This window comes from Crinia signifera, chromosome 12, assembly GCF_055691185.1.
Source record: "Crinia signifera chromosome 12, ASM5569118v1, whole genome shotgun sequence".
NCBI lineage: Eukaryota > Metazoa > Chordata > Amphibia > Anura > Myobatrachidae > Crinia > Crinia signifera.
The window spans coordinates 18951684-18967870 of record NC_139228.1 but is presented as its reverse complement, the minus strand read 5'-3'; the positions used below and the strand labels follow the sequence as shown (position 1 = coordinate 18967870).

General features: G+C 46.4%; 1 protein-coding gene across 2 annotated transcripts in view; it reads left to right on the top strand.

Annotated features, from left to right (window-relative positions):
• Nucleotides 1–15480, top strand: part of CFL2 (cofilin 2) — a 33740-nt gene extending 18260 nt beyond the window's left edge. For both annotated transcript variants that reach the window (XM_083165833.1, XM_083165834.1), the window contains exons 2-4: nucleotides 3585–3892; nucleotides 12118–12194; nucleotides 14850–15480. In XM_083165833.1, coding sequence (XP_083021959.1) covers nucleotides 3585–3892; nucleotides 12118–12194; nucleotides 14850–14965 — 501 coding nt within the window. In that variant the 3' untranslated portion in view covers nucleotides 14966–15480. The remainder of the gene's footprint in view (nucleotides 1–3584; nucleotides 3893–12117; nucleotides 12195–14849) is intronic.
• Nucleotides 15481–16187: the final 707 nt, after the last annotated feature.

The window sequence follows — 16187 nt, the reverse complement described above, 5'->3', positions numbered from 1 at the left end:
AGTTTTATCCATCCTCTGTGGCCCTAGAATTACTTACATGCGCTGTGGCAACTTTTTTGTCATGAGAATCACTCAGTGAGCTTATGTAGCCAAAAATCTTGGATCCGACCTGACATTTGGAACAAGGTTCCAAGCTGGGTCGGATCCAGATTTACCCCATTTACACTGCGGTGCCTACCTGCAGTGTAGACGGCGCTTGGTGATGACATCATCTCCAAGCGCCCGGACCGCGGTCATCCCTGCCGGGACCGCTGATCGCCGTGCTGGGGGCAGCCCATCACCAAGATAAGCTGCTGGGCTGCCCCAAGCCCCTGTGCACCCACCCAACCGCCGTCCTGGAGGTGAATGGATGCCACACACAGGCATCCATTTACCTCCTTCGCTGCTGCCGTTGCTGTCCGCAGGTAGGACGTCCCCCATTCATGTAAACGGGAGCCGGGTTGGATGAACTGGTTACCCATTTACACCGCCCTCTCTCCAGGTCCTAGCTGTGTTCTACCCAGGTCAGGACCTGGGTAGAAGTCCTGTGTAAAGGGACACGGCGTGACCCATTTACACCGCCGCTGACCCGGGTCTGACCCGCCGATGACCCGAGTTTTTGCGGCGGTGTAAAAGGGGTATTAGTTACCTTTTGCTAAATAGCGATATATTGTAATATGTATTCTTACAGCTTAATTTTATTTTGCAGAAGACTAGTATTGTACTACTTACTTGAATCAGGCAGGTTGTATTTTTCTTGAATTATTTAAATTAAAAGTGTTAATTAAAAAAAAAAAAAAAAAAAACACAATTGTATTCTTGACTTTTTATTTGCAGAAAATAAATGACCGGCTGTGAAGGAAATAACATTTTTGTTGCACTTGTTATACAATTATATAATTGTGTTACCTAGATTACTAAACACATAGTGAAAGGTATACAAAGTATTCAAGGGAAATGATAGAGAAATGACCTTCAGCAAAATCCATTATAGTATCAATATCATAGACCAATATTAGACGAAAATGTTCGTCAAGATCTAAAACTTGACTAAGACGAATTTAAAAAAATTGCCTAAAATGTGACATTTAATTTTGTCAAATTTTAGGAAAGTGACTAAGACCAAAACTAAATTGAAAATCCCTGCCGAAATTAACACCGCATGGGTATGCCCACAAAAATGATGGGCGCTCTCAAAAAACGCTGGACATCCCCATGTGAATGCAGGCATGTCAAAGCCTGCAAGGGGCAGGTGTCTGAGGTCACATGACATCAGCTCCTGCCCCGTATTCGGACATCTCAGAGGCAAATAACTGTCAGTCTAAACTGACTTTTAGTTGCACACGGGGAAAAATAATTCGATGGCCACCAACACTCGAATGGTTTTTCACCAATAGGCCTGCTTGTGAATGATGTGTCAACATGAATGGATGTGTCATTCTCATGCAGACGAGGAACATGGTGTGCACACAAGCCTCACTGCGATTCGGTATAGGTAAACTCGAAGGGCTGGACCTAGTGATCGATGCTTTGGCCATCGATAAAGGGATGGTCAAATAGTTTTCAGCCATCGATGGATGGCAATTTTTTTCTTTTTTACTGCCCTGCCTGTCCCTTTGTCCCACCTCTCCCTACCTGCTACCACTGCCGCAGCGTCACTTTCTCCCTGACTGGTAATCAGCCATTCAGTGCAGTGCCTGGCAGCTAGACTATGATACTGGTACTCATGATGGGGGGTGGGGGAATCCATAATATGGCAAGCCCCTTCCCCACCCCCGGCACCCTCTCAGTCCCTACCTCCTCCGTTCGTCCCTCCTCGCCGGCGCAATAGTGAAATTTAATGCACACGACCGGTGGTCTCACAGGCACGGCAGCCGGCCTCCGGAATGTGCGTGCATGCGCAGAAGAAACTTTAACTAGATCACTCAAAGGTTTTGCGTGGCTATTTGATAGCGGGAACCATCAATGGTAGATGATAGAATACTTTATTACCATCGATGGTTCCTGCTCAGAATGGCATCCATAGCAACCATTAATGGGGGATGTGTCGATGGCCATCCCTAATTGTACATATGATGTTTTATATGTCCTTGCATTCTTGTCGGACTATTACACAGCACGTAGCACCTTTCCTCAAGCTCTTGTACAAAACAGAGCCCCTCACACATATTGGGGGAAATTTACTAAGATGTGTATTCTACTTCCCATGTGATGTTGCTATGGGCAACCAATCAGATCCTGTCTACTATCTTCTAGAGCAGGCCTGTCCAATGTTGGCCCTCCAGATGTTTTGAAACTACACATCCCAGCATGCTTTGCAATAGTTTTAGCATTCTCTAATAGCAAAACTGTGGCAAAGCATGCTGGGATGTGTAGTTTCACAACATCTGGAGGGCCAACGTTAGACATGCCTGTTCTAGAGGGTGCTAAATAAATAAGAAGTTCTAATTGGTTGCCCATAGCAATATCACATGTGAAGTAGAATACATATCTTAGTAAATTTCCCCCATTGCAGTGATGGCTCATTCTCATTGACAGGAGCCGGGCACTGAATGATGTTGTTACAGTGCAGGCCCTGCTCCCTGTCACCTAGGAGGCACTATTTTTTTGTCCTCACCCTCACTCAGGGTGACACCTGTGTCTGGCCTGCACCTCCATAGTGACGCCTGTGGCTATAGAGTGCAAATTAGGGGCCCTTTTTCCTCTCTATCTTTCTTTTAATACCCAGTCTCATTGTATTACTGTTTTGTTCCCAATTATAATAGGCTGCTGAAAATGCTGGTGCTATATATGGAAATGGTAATATTTGATAGGTGTATTTAGATTTGCACTCTGGCTCTTGGTAGCCATGTGGACAGTGTGCAAGTACTGTGGGGAAAATGTACTTAGATGGGCTGTTGCTATGGGCAACCAATCAGAATCTACTTCTTATTTATTCAGCCCTTTCTAAAAGATAATAGTTATGTATCTGATTGGTTGCCCATTGCAACATCCTATCTGAAGTAGAACTCCCATCTTAGGGGGGGGGGGGGGGGGGGGCGGTAGCCAATGCTACACAAACATGAGATACTATGACATTAGTTGTCAGCTGATTGACCAGCCAAGCATCCGATTATACCCCACAGGTTCTAAAACTCGGTCCACAGGCCCCCCCACACAGTGCATGTTTTGCAGGTCTCCTCACAGAATCAAGTGAAATAATTAGCTCCACCTGTGGATCTTTTAAAATATGTCAGTCATTAATGAGTGCACCTATCGGGTGACCTGGAAAACGTGAACTGTGGGGGGAGCTAAGGACCGCATTTGAGAACCACTGGATTATGCAATTGTGCAAGGAATCACAGGGGGGGGTGGGGGGACGGGGACAGGGTGGAGGACAGGATGCCTCCCCCAGACCTGGGACTGTGACTGCTACATCAGCAGGTATGCAGGGGGGGGGGGGCACACAGTGTTGTGCCTATGGGCGGCATGTTTCTTAAATCCAGCCCTGCATGTCAGGCTCAAGTAGGCAAATGAAAAATCAGAGCCAAAAATTGTCCCTTGACTTCCATGACTGGCAGGTCATTGGCCAAGTGTCTAATGTTGTGAACACTTGTCTTTAACAGGCATCTGGTGTGACAGTGAATGATGAAGTCATCAAAGTTTTCAATGAGATGAAGGTGAGAAAATCCCAAACATCTGAGGAGATAAAGAAGAGGAAGAAGGCGGTCCTGTTCTGTCTGAGTTCTGATAAGCGGGAAATCATTGTGGAGGAGGCTAAGCAGATCTTGGTAGGAGACATTGGTGAGACAGTTCAGGATCCCTACAGGACCTTTGTCAATCTCCTGCCCCTCGATGACTGTCGATATGGACTGTATGATGCTACTTATGAGACCAGAGAGTCCAAGAAGGAGGACCTTGTCTTCATCTTCTGGTACATTCCTTAAAACGGTGTGGTAAATAATATTGGAACCTAATGTCTTTTCCTAATATCGATGTTGCTAAAACAAAGCTGTGAAAAATCTGATTCACGTTCTATAAGTCTTTGCTTTTGGGCACTCCGATGTAGATGCGAAGCTGCCCAGTGTAATCCAGTTGGCCAATCGGGTCTTTATGAACACGACAAATCTTAGTAAATAAACCCTGTACCCTGTTTACTCCATGTTTGCACAGCATGAAAACATCCATGGATCCCAGTCTACTGAACATGCACTGTATCTATTAATGAGGCAAGTTTTTATTGATGTGTAACACAAGGAATGGAACAGTTGCGGTGGTACAGCTATGCAGATAAAGCATATTTTTTTAATGACAAATTGCAATTCTATCAAATATAAAATGCAACTTATTTGTCTATAGCAGAGCCATACCCAGGGGTCCATGCTCCCCTGGCAAATTAAGAGTCTTGGACCCCCCCTATATTGCTGGCGCTATAAAGCAGGGAAGTGATTTTACGAATTACGACATTGCCCCACCCACTTTGTGGTGGTGAATGGATAAAGAGGGAGTGAGCGGATAAGGGGGTGGTGGTGGTGGTGGGGGGTTTGAGTGGCTACAGAATGCGGGAGACTTGTTTGCTTCTCTGGGGGTGCTAGTAGGAGTGACACATGATTTTCAGGACCTTGCTGGCAGTTTCGGGCAAGTATGCAAGTACTCAATGGTCCCTAGCCCTAATGTGAACCATACCCTCCAACATGACCCAGTCCATTAGGTACAAAATGCTCTGTTCCTGGACTTCCCTGCCAGTGGCAGTTACAGAGGTGGGGCTCCAGCAAAGTCCAATATTCAAAGAGGGGGGTCACATCAACTGTCAGTGAGTCCAGGACAGTGATGTTAGGAGTGGCATTAGGTGTGGCTCCCCTTTTTGAATATTGGACTGTGCTGCAGCCCCACATCTGTAACTGCCACTGGCAGAGAAGTCCAGGAAAATAGCATTTTGTACCTAATGGAATGGGTCATGTTGGAGGGTATGGTGAAGACATTGATGGGTGCTAAGCATTTACGAATGTTTTCACTGCACACCTAGGCCAAAAGATTCTTATTGTGAAACATTTTAAATGAGGCCAATAGCAGTGGCGGTTTTTACCTATGGGCTGCAGGGCTGCAGCCCCCCCAGGTAAAATCCGCCACTGTAGTGAAGCCAGATGCAGTCTGTGAGACTGCTCTGGCTTCACTGTGACTGGCAGTGACTTCCAATTGGAAGTCAGACCTGCCAGTCACAAAGGCAGTCCCATTGGGAGGTGTTCCCTCCCTCTGGGACGCCTTTGTGTGGGCTGCCATGCAAAAAATGTCAGATGCGCATGCGCCGGTCCTGGTGCCTGTAATTTACATTGTACAGGTGCCAGGACCAAGATTGCTTCTATGGGCTGTTGCCCAAGCAGCCCATAGAAGTTGGCTGCATGGGCAGTACACGTGTGATTAACAACCAGCCAATCAGCTCCTACCTGTCATTTTTCAATCCCAGCCTGTATCATGGCAGATAGGAGCTGATTGGCTGGCTGTTTATCACTCTCCATGTTAGCCCGCTGATTAGCAGTGGCGCTGGAGTCTCACCTGCGTGCGTTCTGCAGCTGGCTCCATCTTTGGGTGCTCGCATCCATGGTGTCAGTCACTCGGCAACCAGGTATGCTGAAGCACTTCCACCCAGCAGTGCCCAGCTGGCTGACCACTTCTACTGGTCGGTTGCCAGGATAACACACGCTCCTGCAGCTGCTATTAATCAGGGCTGGCTGGATTACCTTTTGTTCATTGGCTCCATTTTAAGGGACTCGTTCCGGTCCAGCCCCACCAGTGATAGTTCTTCTGCAGCTCTTCACCTGCCTGCCTTCTGTTGCATTCTGGGTACTCTTTACCTAGCACGGCGCCCACGATTTTGATCGTGGGCATCGCAGGTAAAAAAATCGCGGGCATCGCGGCCATTGAATGCACTAAAAATCGGGTGCGACGAGACCGACGCGATGCCCGCGATTTCCCATAGGGATCAATGTTAAATTTCTCAATTGACCCGATTTTACTGTTCAATGCCTCAATGGACCCGATTTTTCCATAGGAAACAATGTTAAATGGCCCACAGAGGCCAAATAGCCACCCTGAAGTGTGAAATGGCCCCCACAATTGTTAACGCCACCCCACGATCAACGTCAACCCGAAGCGTGGCGAGCGCAGCGAGCCCGCGAGGGGCGGCGGTACGCGTCCTACGACCTTTTCATACCCCCACTATCCACGTCGGCGTGGAGTTGAGAATAGAATAGTGTGGCGAGCGCAGCGAGCCACCGAGCCCGAAGCGTGGCGAGGGGACGCGGATACCTTCACAGGTAAACGCGTCCCTTCGCGGGCTTCACGGGTATCCGCGTCCCCTAGCGGGGCTCGCTGCGCTCGCCACGCTTCGGGCTCGGTGGCTCGCTGCGCTCGCCACACTATTCTATTCTCAACTCCACGCCGACGTGGATAGTGGGGGTATGAAAAGGTCGTAGGACGCGTACCGCCGCCCCTCGCGGGCTAGCTGCGCTCGCCACGCTTCGGGTTTACGTTGATCGTGGGGTGGCGTTAACAATTGTGGGGGCCATTTCACACTTTAGGGTGCCTATTTGGCCTCTGTGGGCCATTTAACATTGTTTCCCATGGAAAAATCGGGTCAATTGAGGCATTGAACAGAAAAATCGGGTCAATTGAGAAATTTAACATTGATCCCTATGGGAAATCGTGGGCATCGCGTCGGTCGCGTTGCACCCGATTTTTAAGTGCATTCAATGCCCGCGATGGCCGCGATGGGCGCCGTGCTAGGTAAAGAGTACCGCATTCTGTGCCCTGGCTGGTCCTCTTGTTGTCTGTCGGTCAGTTCCACACAGCTCCTGGGATTCCAGTCAGTGTCTGGTCCTGGTTCTGGTTCACAGTATGGGCGGGATGTATTAAAATACATCGCCGCCCTTCGCGCCCCCCGCCGCGATGCCGCCGCATATGTACTAACATATGCGGCTGGCATCGCGATGCGGTGACGGAGGCCCCCCGCGATACCTGTACTGTGGTCTGCGGGGGGTCTCCGTCACCTCCCAGCCGGCTTCTGCAGCTTTCACGCCGGGGACAGCTAAGCAAGCTGTCCCCGGCGCTTCCTCCTCCCCCTGCAGCCGGAAGGACGTCCGGCTGCGTTGCTAGGGGGAGGAAGGGCTTACCTTCCGGGGTCCTGGAGGACCTGCAAGAAGGTAAGCCCAAGGGAGGGGGGAAAGGGGGGGTCGGCGAGGCGGCGGGTTGCGGCGACGCGGCGGGCGGCGAAAAGAAGCCCATAGGCTTCTATAGGGTATCGCCACCCAAAGGTGGCGATACCCTGCCCTGCGAAACCGCTGCGAACGGGTTTTAGTACATAGGAAAATGCGGTAAAACGGGGGTTTTACCGCATTTTCCCTTTAGTACATCTCGCCCTATGTGCTGTTTTGGGAGCCCTTGTGTTTCCTTCCATTTATCATTATTGGCAACTTGGTGGACAGTATTGTTATTCCACTGGTCCCCAGTTGCATAGCGTGGCTCTGGCCAGTCCAGAGTTCAGCGCAGGTTGGCGTTGTATATCGCTATTCATGCTTACAGGGTTTCACTTGTTTTTGGTACCTGTCGTACCTTTCGTGTGGTTTGCTGTGTCTTTTGCGTGGTGTATATTTTATGTTTTTGTGTGGAATTTTTTCTCATGCTTGTGACTAGGTTGCTCCCGGTTTTGCGACAAGGTCACGTTTACGTTGTTTAAGTCTAATTTCCCTGGTATTAGCCAGTGTATTTCCCAGTCAGGTCCCGTTAGCCAGTTTCCACTTTTTGATGGTTCCTATAGGATCAATAGTACCTTGTCCTATCTTAAGACCTGGTGGCACAGGAGTTGGGGTGGACTTAATTTGCCCCTTCAAACGTGGCTATTTTTGGCGAAGCTTTAGCATCTGCAGGTACTAGCCACCCTACAGGACCAATCAACAGAGGCAGCGTAGGACTCGCTCTGGACATTCTAAACAGCGGTCACACCCAAAACTATAACACTCCATTTTATCACTTGATAAATCTGGCCCAAGGTGAGGGGCAAGATCTGCTGCTACTTGTTCACATTGTTTTTGACTGGTATTGCCTATGGCATTGACTATAAATAATTGTATTTAGCCGAATGCCCATACATCTCTCTTTCTCCCACTCTTTCCAAGTCAAGAATTGCAACATGGTCAGGCTTCTGTCATGCCATTGAGAAATATAATTTCCTATCTCCCTTTCCTTTTGCTTATTGTCAAACACAACATTATGTCATTAAGTCGGGTTATTTATAATTTTTCAGACTTGGATTGGAAAAATACATTGACAATTTTTTTACTTACACCCCCCCTCCCTCCCTTCTTGAATGCATATCTAGGCATTACAACTTGTTACGTAAATTAATATACTTGACCATGACTCCCTGAGAACAGGTCTACCTCAGTGGTGACAACACTTCCCAGATATCACAGTAGAAGTTTTAGTGAAGAATCTCTCAGACAACTGCCCTATTATTTCTATTAGTTCATACAGGGAGCTATTGTTATACATACATACATCACAGAACATATATTAGTCCACACCGTAGTTATGTGACGGGATCTTCCTCCTCACACAGTTGCCCGAGGTGACGTCAAGATATTGCGGCCCTCTTGCCCGAGTGTTAGGACTTTTTGGCTTAAAATATACAGATATGCCCTAGATAATCTAGGCCCTTATTCTGATTGATGCGGACTTTACCGCGTTCTTACGGATTGCGTCTTTACGGCGTCTGCGCATGCGTGTAGAACGCTACGCGCATGTGCCACGCCTTGACTCGGTACCAGTTCGGACAAAGCCCGTCCAAAACTGGTCACCGCAATCGGTCGGGAAATAGGGGCGTATTATGGGCGTCATGCGGAATGACACATGGGCGTAGTTTCAAAGTGGGCAAAACGGGGCGGAAACATGGGCGGACACGGGGGAGTACACTTATGTTGGGGGGCGTACATTCGGAAACCACTCCGAATGCACGCGAGCAAAAAGGGCTGAAATGTGCGGTGTCCACAAGTGTACTATTGCTTTGCGGACACCACTCGTTCATGCGGTAGGCGAACGTACGCCTAATGACTACAACCATTAACACCTGAACCCAATAGAATCTACTCCTTTACTCATTACTCACTAATAGGACGCTTGTCAGTGCTTTAATTGAAACCATTGCACTTACATTGCTGTAGGGGTTAATGTGGGCTATGCATGTGTTAGGCATGCTTGTAAGGATATATTGGAATCTAATTGATTCCAATTCCAAATAAGCTGTTTTTTATGAGGCTAGGTAATTGAATAAGTGGGTCATGTGATGTTTTGCAGAAGATAGTTCATAGTGGGTTTTTTGGCGGAAATACTCCGCTTACGTGCGGTAGCACCGCTTGGCTCCCGTTCGGATGCGGTATTCCCGAGCATACTCTGTAATACTCTGTGATACCGTGCCGAATCGGAGTGTTTCTCCCGCACACGCATGCTTTGTATGTCGTCCGTAAACACGCCCTGTTCTTAACGAGTGAGTCCGTCCGAATGCGGAGGACACGTGGGCGTTTCTACGGACGATGGCCGCATGCGGCAAAACACCGTGGCGTGCGGACCGCTCCGTAAGAATGCGGGAATATCCGCACCGATCTGAATAAGGGCCCTAGTTAGTTATCTACCACTTACTCCTGAATGGGCTATATTTGGAATCCTGCCCCAAAGCCAACGAATATCCTGGGGGTGCTGCAAACTATTATTATTTTGAGTTTGGCTGCTAAAAAACTTTGGAAAAACTATATTTTAATTCTTCCCAACGTTTCTTGACAACTTCATGATGATATTATTATTATTATTATTATTATTAATAACAGTTTCTTATATAGCGCAGCATATTCTGTTGCACTTTACAAAGGAGACAGTGATACAACAAACATGGTATTTACAGACAGTCAAAATGTAGGAGGGCCCTGCTCGCAAGCTTACAATCTATAGGTAGTAACCAATGATCCCCCTATATAGTTGGGATGGTATGCAGTCAGTGGAAACACAAGCTTATGATCGATATAGGCAATTTCGACAGTAAAAAGGTTTACGTGAGTTTTTTTATTCTTTACTATGCAAGTGGACATGGAGTGGGAATAGAGTACTGAGGCGAGCGGTACATAAATACAATACATATATACGGTGTCCATGTCGACGTACGATTACATAGACAAAAATCATTAAAAAATCATGTCGACCTTTTGACTGTTAACCTTGCCTGTGTCGACCATAAGCTTGTGTCAACATTTCAGCAGTGTCGACCTAAGGTATGTCAGCCCATTTTCTGTGTCCACCCAGTCACGGTCAACCATAAGTGCTCAACCTAGTGACTTTTGACCTAGTGATTGTCGATAATCTGTACCGTAACCAGTTGGTTATATTACTTGTAGGCGTGTCGTACATCCATAGTTGCTTTGTTATTGGATGTCACTAATTCTATACCTTATGTACATACATATATTTTTTTAAGAATCTACTGTAACTTATTTTCTGTCATTGCTACCCATGCATTAAGGATTAATGCTGCCATTTATGTAATGTGCTACACAGTCTCCTATTGAAGAATTATTTGCAAAAAAATAATAAGCTAAATTATTCCTGAACCACTGAACCAAGGCACCTCTGCAAATGCCGAGGGGCAACCAGTTTTGGAACCACTGCTTTAAGGACTAGGTATATCAAGGTTTTAAAGGATTTCCACATCAGTTAAGGTTACACCACAAACATATAGGGCCAAATGTAATAGGGTGAGAGTTTCAGAAAGTGAGAGATTTTGGGAGAGTTTTCCCATGTTTTTTAAAGCGGCAATCAATTACATGGCAAAATCAACCTGGTTTTGCAGTGTAATTGATTGCCGCTTTAAAAAAAAGGGGAAAACTCTCCCAAAATCTCTCACTTTCTGAAACTCTCACCCTATTACATTTGGCCCATAGGACCTTATTCTGGTCCGTTCGCTTGGCTGCGTGCGTTCGCACAGGGTCGATGTTTAGACTTTGCGCATGCGCATTTCTGTGCATGCGCTGGGTGCATGCAACCACGGCGAACAAACCCATCTTTACAGGTGTGGGGGGGGGGCATTAGCATATGGGAAGCCCCAGGGTTCCATGGGTGTTCCCATGCTAATGCAGCCGTGATGGACATGCAGGGAGTGGGCAGCTGACATCACCGGGTGTCAGCTGCCCGCCCACTTTCCCCAGAGCGTACACGCATATGTAAGGTTGCTCAGAGCAACCTTACATATGTGTGCCACTTCCACATCTTACGATGGTCGGCGACCATCGAAAGGTGTGGGAGGGTCTCAGTGGCATGCGAATGGCTGTTTATGTAAAACATCCATTTGCAGTCAGTGCGAACGTACGCGCATCGAATAGTGGGCCAGTGTACCACCATTCGCAAGGCGGGATCTGGTTAATGCGCAAGAATGCGAATTAGCATCCGAGCGAAAGTACCAGTATCATACCCTCCAACATGACCCATTCCATTAGGTACAAAATGCTCTGTTCCTGGACTTCCCTGCCAGTGGCAGTTACAGAGGTAGGACTCCAGCACAGTCCAAAATTCAAAGACGGGGAGTCACATCAACTGCCAGTGTGTCCAGGACAGTGATGTATGGGGTGGCAGTAGGTGTGGCTCCCCTCTTTGAATATTGGACTGTGCTGCAGCCCCACCTCTGTAACTGCCACTGGCAGGTAAGTCCAGAAACAGAGCATTTTGTACCTAATGGAATGGGTCATGTTGGAGGGTATGCAGTATAACCCCCATGACCTGTTTAAATTTTACAGAGCTGTCCCCATAGGTTTCTGCGGCGACTCCTAACTGACCATACGATCAAGCGAGTTCATTTTATTAATACAGAATATGCAACTTACAGTTCATCTTCATCAAGATTTGTATCCACGGTTATTGACTCAAGTCATTGTCCTTCACTTGTATGTACTTTGTTGCTATGACGACACACTTCATCTATTCTCGATCTTCGTTGTGATTGTTCCTACTTTCGGTTTAAACCTTATTGGTTGTTTATTATGTTTCTTGCTGGACTTGATATTGCAGTAATAATAATTATTATGTACTGTGTCAGGACTGGGTTATTTTTCTCCTATTATTTTCTAGGGCTCCTGACAATGCACCGCTTAAAAGCAAGATGATATACGCCAGTTCAAAAGATGCAATCAAGAAGAAGTTTACAGGTTTGGGATTTCCTTATTTCCATAACAAATGAAATTAATCCAAAGGGAGTTTTTAAGCATGAATAGAAACCTGTCCTGTTTTTTAAGGGTCTGATTCATACCTGTGTATACTCGCAGCCTAGCGAACAAATAAACGCTGCCCGCCGAATGCCCCCGGCTTCCTCGTGCCGTTCGCTAGCATGCGAGCACATGGGTTTGCATACACATCCACTTGCATACGGCTCAATGGAAGAGAAATCATTCGATAGTCGCCATTACCGATTTATTTCTCTTCCGTTTGCTAATTATTTTGCCCACAGATCTCTGAATTTGGGGCTGGCACTTACATCATTGCCCGCCCCGAGCAGACATTGCCACCCCTGCCTTCATAAGGGAACGCCCAGCACATTCGCAAACCCCAAACATCGGACCCAAATGAATGGGTCTGAATCGTCCCAAAAATGTTTTTTTTTTTTTGTTGGCAATTAGCCTGCATTACTGTCCAGCACGTTCCCCACTTGTGACCGCCTTTAGTTTGCAGTATCCAAGTATAATGACCTATTCTAAGGTATGGAAGAATTATATGAAATACTATTTTTTTAAGAGGAACTCACAAGCAGGATTACCAAGAAGTCGAATGCGTGTCCTTATTTGCTGATTCCTTCTGCTCGGTCTGAGTGCTGAATGAAGGTTGAGAGGATTTGGTTCTTATTGTGGAATGAGATCCTGTTGGTCAGCACACTGGCCGAGCAGCTGGACCTCTCCTGGCTTGGCTGAGGCCTGCTTGCAAGCTCAGCAGTTGATATATGCACACAGGGATAACTCTTGCTTCTGACCTGACTGAATTTACTAACATGATGATAATAACAGTCGCTACTATTGCCCAGCGCCAGGAGCAGTCTCCTGGTGGTGCTCTCTGCCATCCTGGTTGTTAGATGTTTACATTCATTTTCTCACATTGCTAACACTATCTTCTTGGCATCATCCTAGAAATAGGGACAGGTGCCAAGCAGATCACACTAGGGAGGGTCAAGTCCCTATATATAAAGTAATAAAGAAAAATGGTAATGGTGGAGCGCTATTAAACAATGCAAATTAACAATTGGGCATATTAGGTAATGAAAATTACATTTTAATTGACTAATTATAAGAATATATAATAACACAATAACATACAAAATAAAAGGTATGTAACAAAACGTACATGCACTTCAAATAGTTTGAATAGTCTCTGTAAAGTGGTGTATCCCAATGCAGGGATTAGACTGCGAATTGCACTCCAAGTAATGAGAAGGATTTGGTATCCCAATGTCCTTTTTAGAAGATAACAACGGCTTCGACCTGGGGGTGGGGGTGGGGGGTGGGGGTTGTCATGATAGGAGCTTGGTTCAATCCAGGTAGTCCACTTGAAAAGATCCAATATCAATGCCTGAATAGTGTGTCCTACTGGCGCGTTTCGTTGTCCACTGACAAAGGTGTAACATATAGAGACATAGTTTATATATCATCAAACAGAAAGTATACACATTCAATTACCCAATAAAACTAATTAATAATATTATGAATAATTCTTATGTGGTTATATAATAGAATAAAATATACAATAGAGGCAGACATAAAGTATTCAAAATAAATACATTCCAATAAACTAGAATAGAGATATGAAACATAGCAATCCCACTTCGACTGCGTTTCAACTTCCCGTAAGTGGAACGCACATCCGGATAACGTATTTCCGGATGTCAGACAATTACTTGCATGCGGGTGCATATTGTATATTCTGTGATGTCAGACACCCTCACCTGGCAGGCATCGGCCCATCCACGTATGTGGAAGGGCTATAAAACATTGGGCATTCCCATGGTCCAGCTTTGGCCCCACCCCTGTCCACCTCCAGCTCTCCCTCCCCGCAAAGAATGGCCCAGCAAGTGGGTAACTCGCTGAGGACCTCTGTTGCTGGGCGCTTGTGCATATGCAGAACCTCAAACATTAGAACGGGACGAATTCACCCTGTTCCGAGTAGGGTGGCCAATCCCGGGATCGGGATCGGCGGGATCCCGGGATTTGGTCTCAAATGTCCGGGATTTCAATCCCGGGATTGGACTATCCAATCCCGGGATTGTGCAGTCTATTGCCGGGCAGCGTCTGAGCACCCGCTCAGACACTGCCCGGCTGTTCCCGACCCGGGGTACGGCCGTGAGAGGTCAGGCGGCGAGTGGATTCTGGCCTCTGAGCGGGATGTATTAACATCTCTCACTCACGGATGGCGAGCGGGTTCCTGTAACTTGGAGAGGTCGGACGGCAAGCGGATTTTATAGCCGGAGGTGCAGTGCTGTGGCCTGCGCAGCGTGACCTATGGGTCGCGCTGCGTAGGCCACAGCGCTGCGCCGGAAAACGATCACGGCGCTCGACCTCTCCTGGCCGCACACAGAAATCCCCTCCGTCCGACGTCGCAGTTGCCGCCTGCCCCACTCCACTAAAGTAAGGGGGATGGGCGTTTTTCTTTTAGAGATGCCAATCCCGGGATCCCAGGAATCCTGGGATTGTGCATTTTTCAATCCCGATTCCCGGGATTGAAAAAATGCCCCGGGATTGGCATCTCTAGTTCCGAGTGATAGTGAATCAGCCCCAATGTGTATTCTGTCTAATTGTTTCTTTTTGTTTTGTTTGTTTTAGGCATCAAACACGAGTGGCAAGTCAATGGAATGGATGACATTAAAGACCGGTGCACCCTCGCAGATAAACTAGGAGGAAATGTGGTCATTTCACTTGAAGGTGTTCCGTTGAAATGAAGCCAATTCCTATGCCGTGGAAGCTTACAGCATCTAAATAGCATTTCCTGTCATGACCATAGGGAAAATTCTAGATTATTTATTTTTTTCAATTTCTTTAATTTCCTCTATGAAGCAAATAAACCATTTTGGTGCTTGGGGAAAAAAAAAAAACAAAGCAAAGAACGAAAATACTGCAAAAATGTAATATTATACTACAAAGTCACAATAAATGGAACAGCATCCGAGCGGATCAATGAGAGTAATCCAGAATCGGCCCCTAAGTATCACTGTGTCTTTGGCGGTTTTGGCTTCTAGATTAAAAGCACAACAATACATACAAGATACTATGATTCAAATTATTGCCATTTTAAATCCAGCTTCTGAAACCTCCAAAGAGGGGTCAGTTTTTAAATCAATTAAACCATACAATTTGATATTAGGCGCTGATCTGTTATTCAGTACTGCTGCTGGGCCATAAGGGGGATTACCAAACCCCTTTGTGGAACAGTAATGCAAAAAAGAAAAAGAGTGGACAAGCGCTGTACTGAATATATCGATATAAATTTATTAAAATATAAAAAAGTATTATATAATCATCATTTCAGATATAACAAATGGCCATTTTCAGACAAACAAGACTTACACACATATAGGACAAACACACCCCTTGGCGGTGAACTGGTTAAGTAATTTCATGCAGTTAGATTTTTCCGTTATCCGATATATCGGTTAGTTGGGTTAGTTCTTATATAGTAACACAGTCCCCACTATATGTGCACATTGGTTAGTGGTATAATAAACTTGTAATCCAGGAAGGAACAATGGCTTACTCTCACTTGTGGGTTCTCCGACCATATAAATTTTTCCGGTCTTATCCGAGAGGTTCAAGTGGATTTGCGTGTTCTGGCTTGCCAATGTCCCCCTGGTGTCACCTCAACGCGTTTCTCCGCCTGGACAGTATCAGCGGCTTCCTCAGGAGGTATACCTCCTGAGGAAGCCGCTGATACTGTCCAGGCGGAGAAACGCGTTGAGGTGACACCAGGGGGACATTGGCAAGCCAGAACACGCAAATCCACTTGAACCTCTCGGATAAGACCGGAAAAATTTATATGGTCGGAGAACCCACAAGTGAGAGTAAGCCATTGTTCCTTCCTGGATTACAAGTTTATTATACCACTAACCAATGTGCACATATAGTGGGGACTGTGTTACTATATAAGAACTAACCCAACTAACCGAT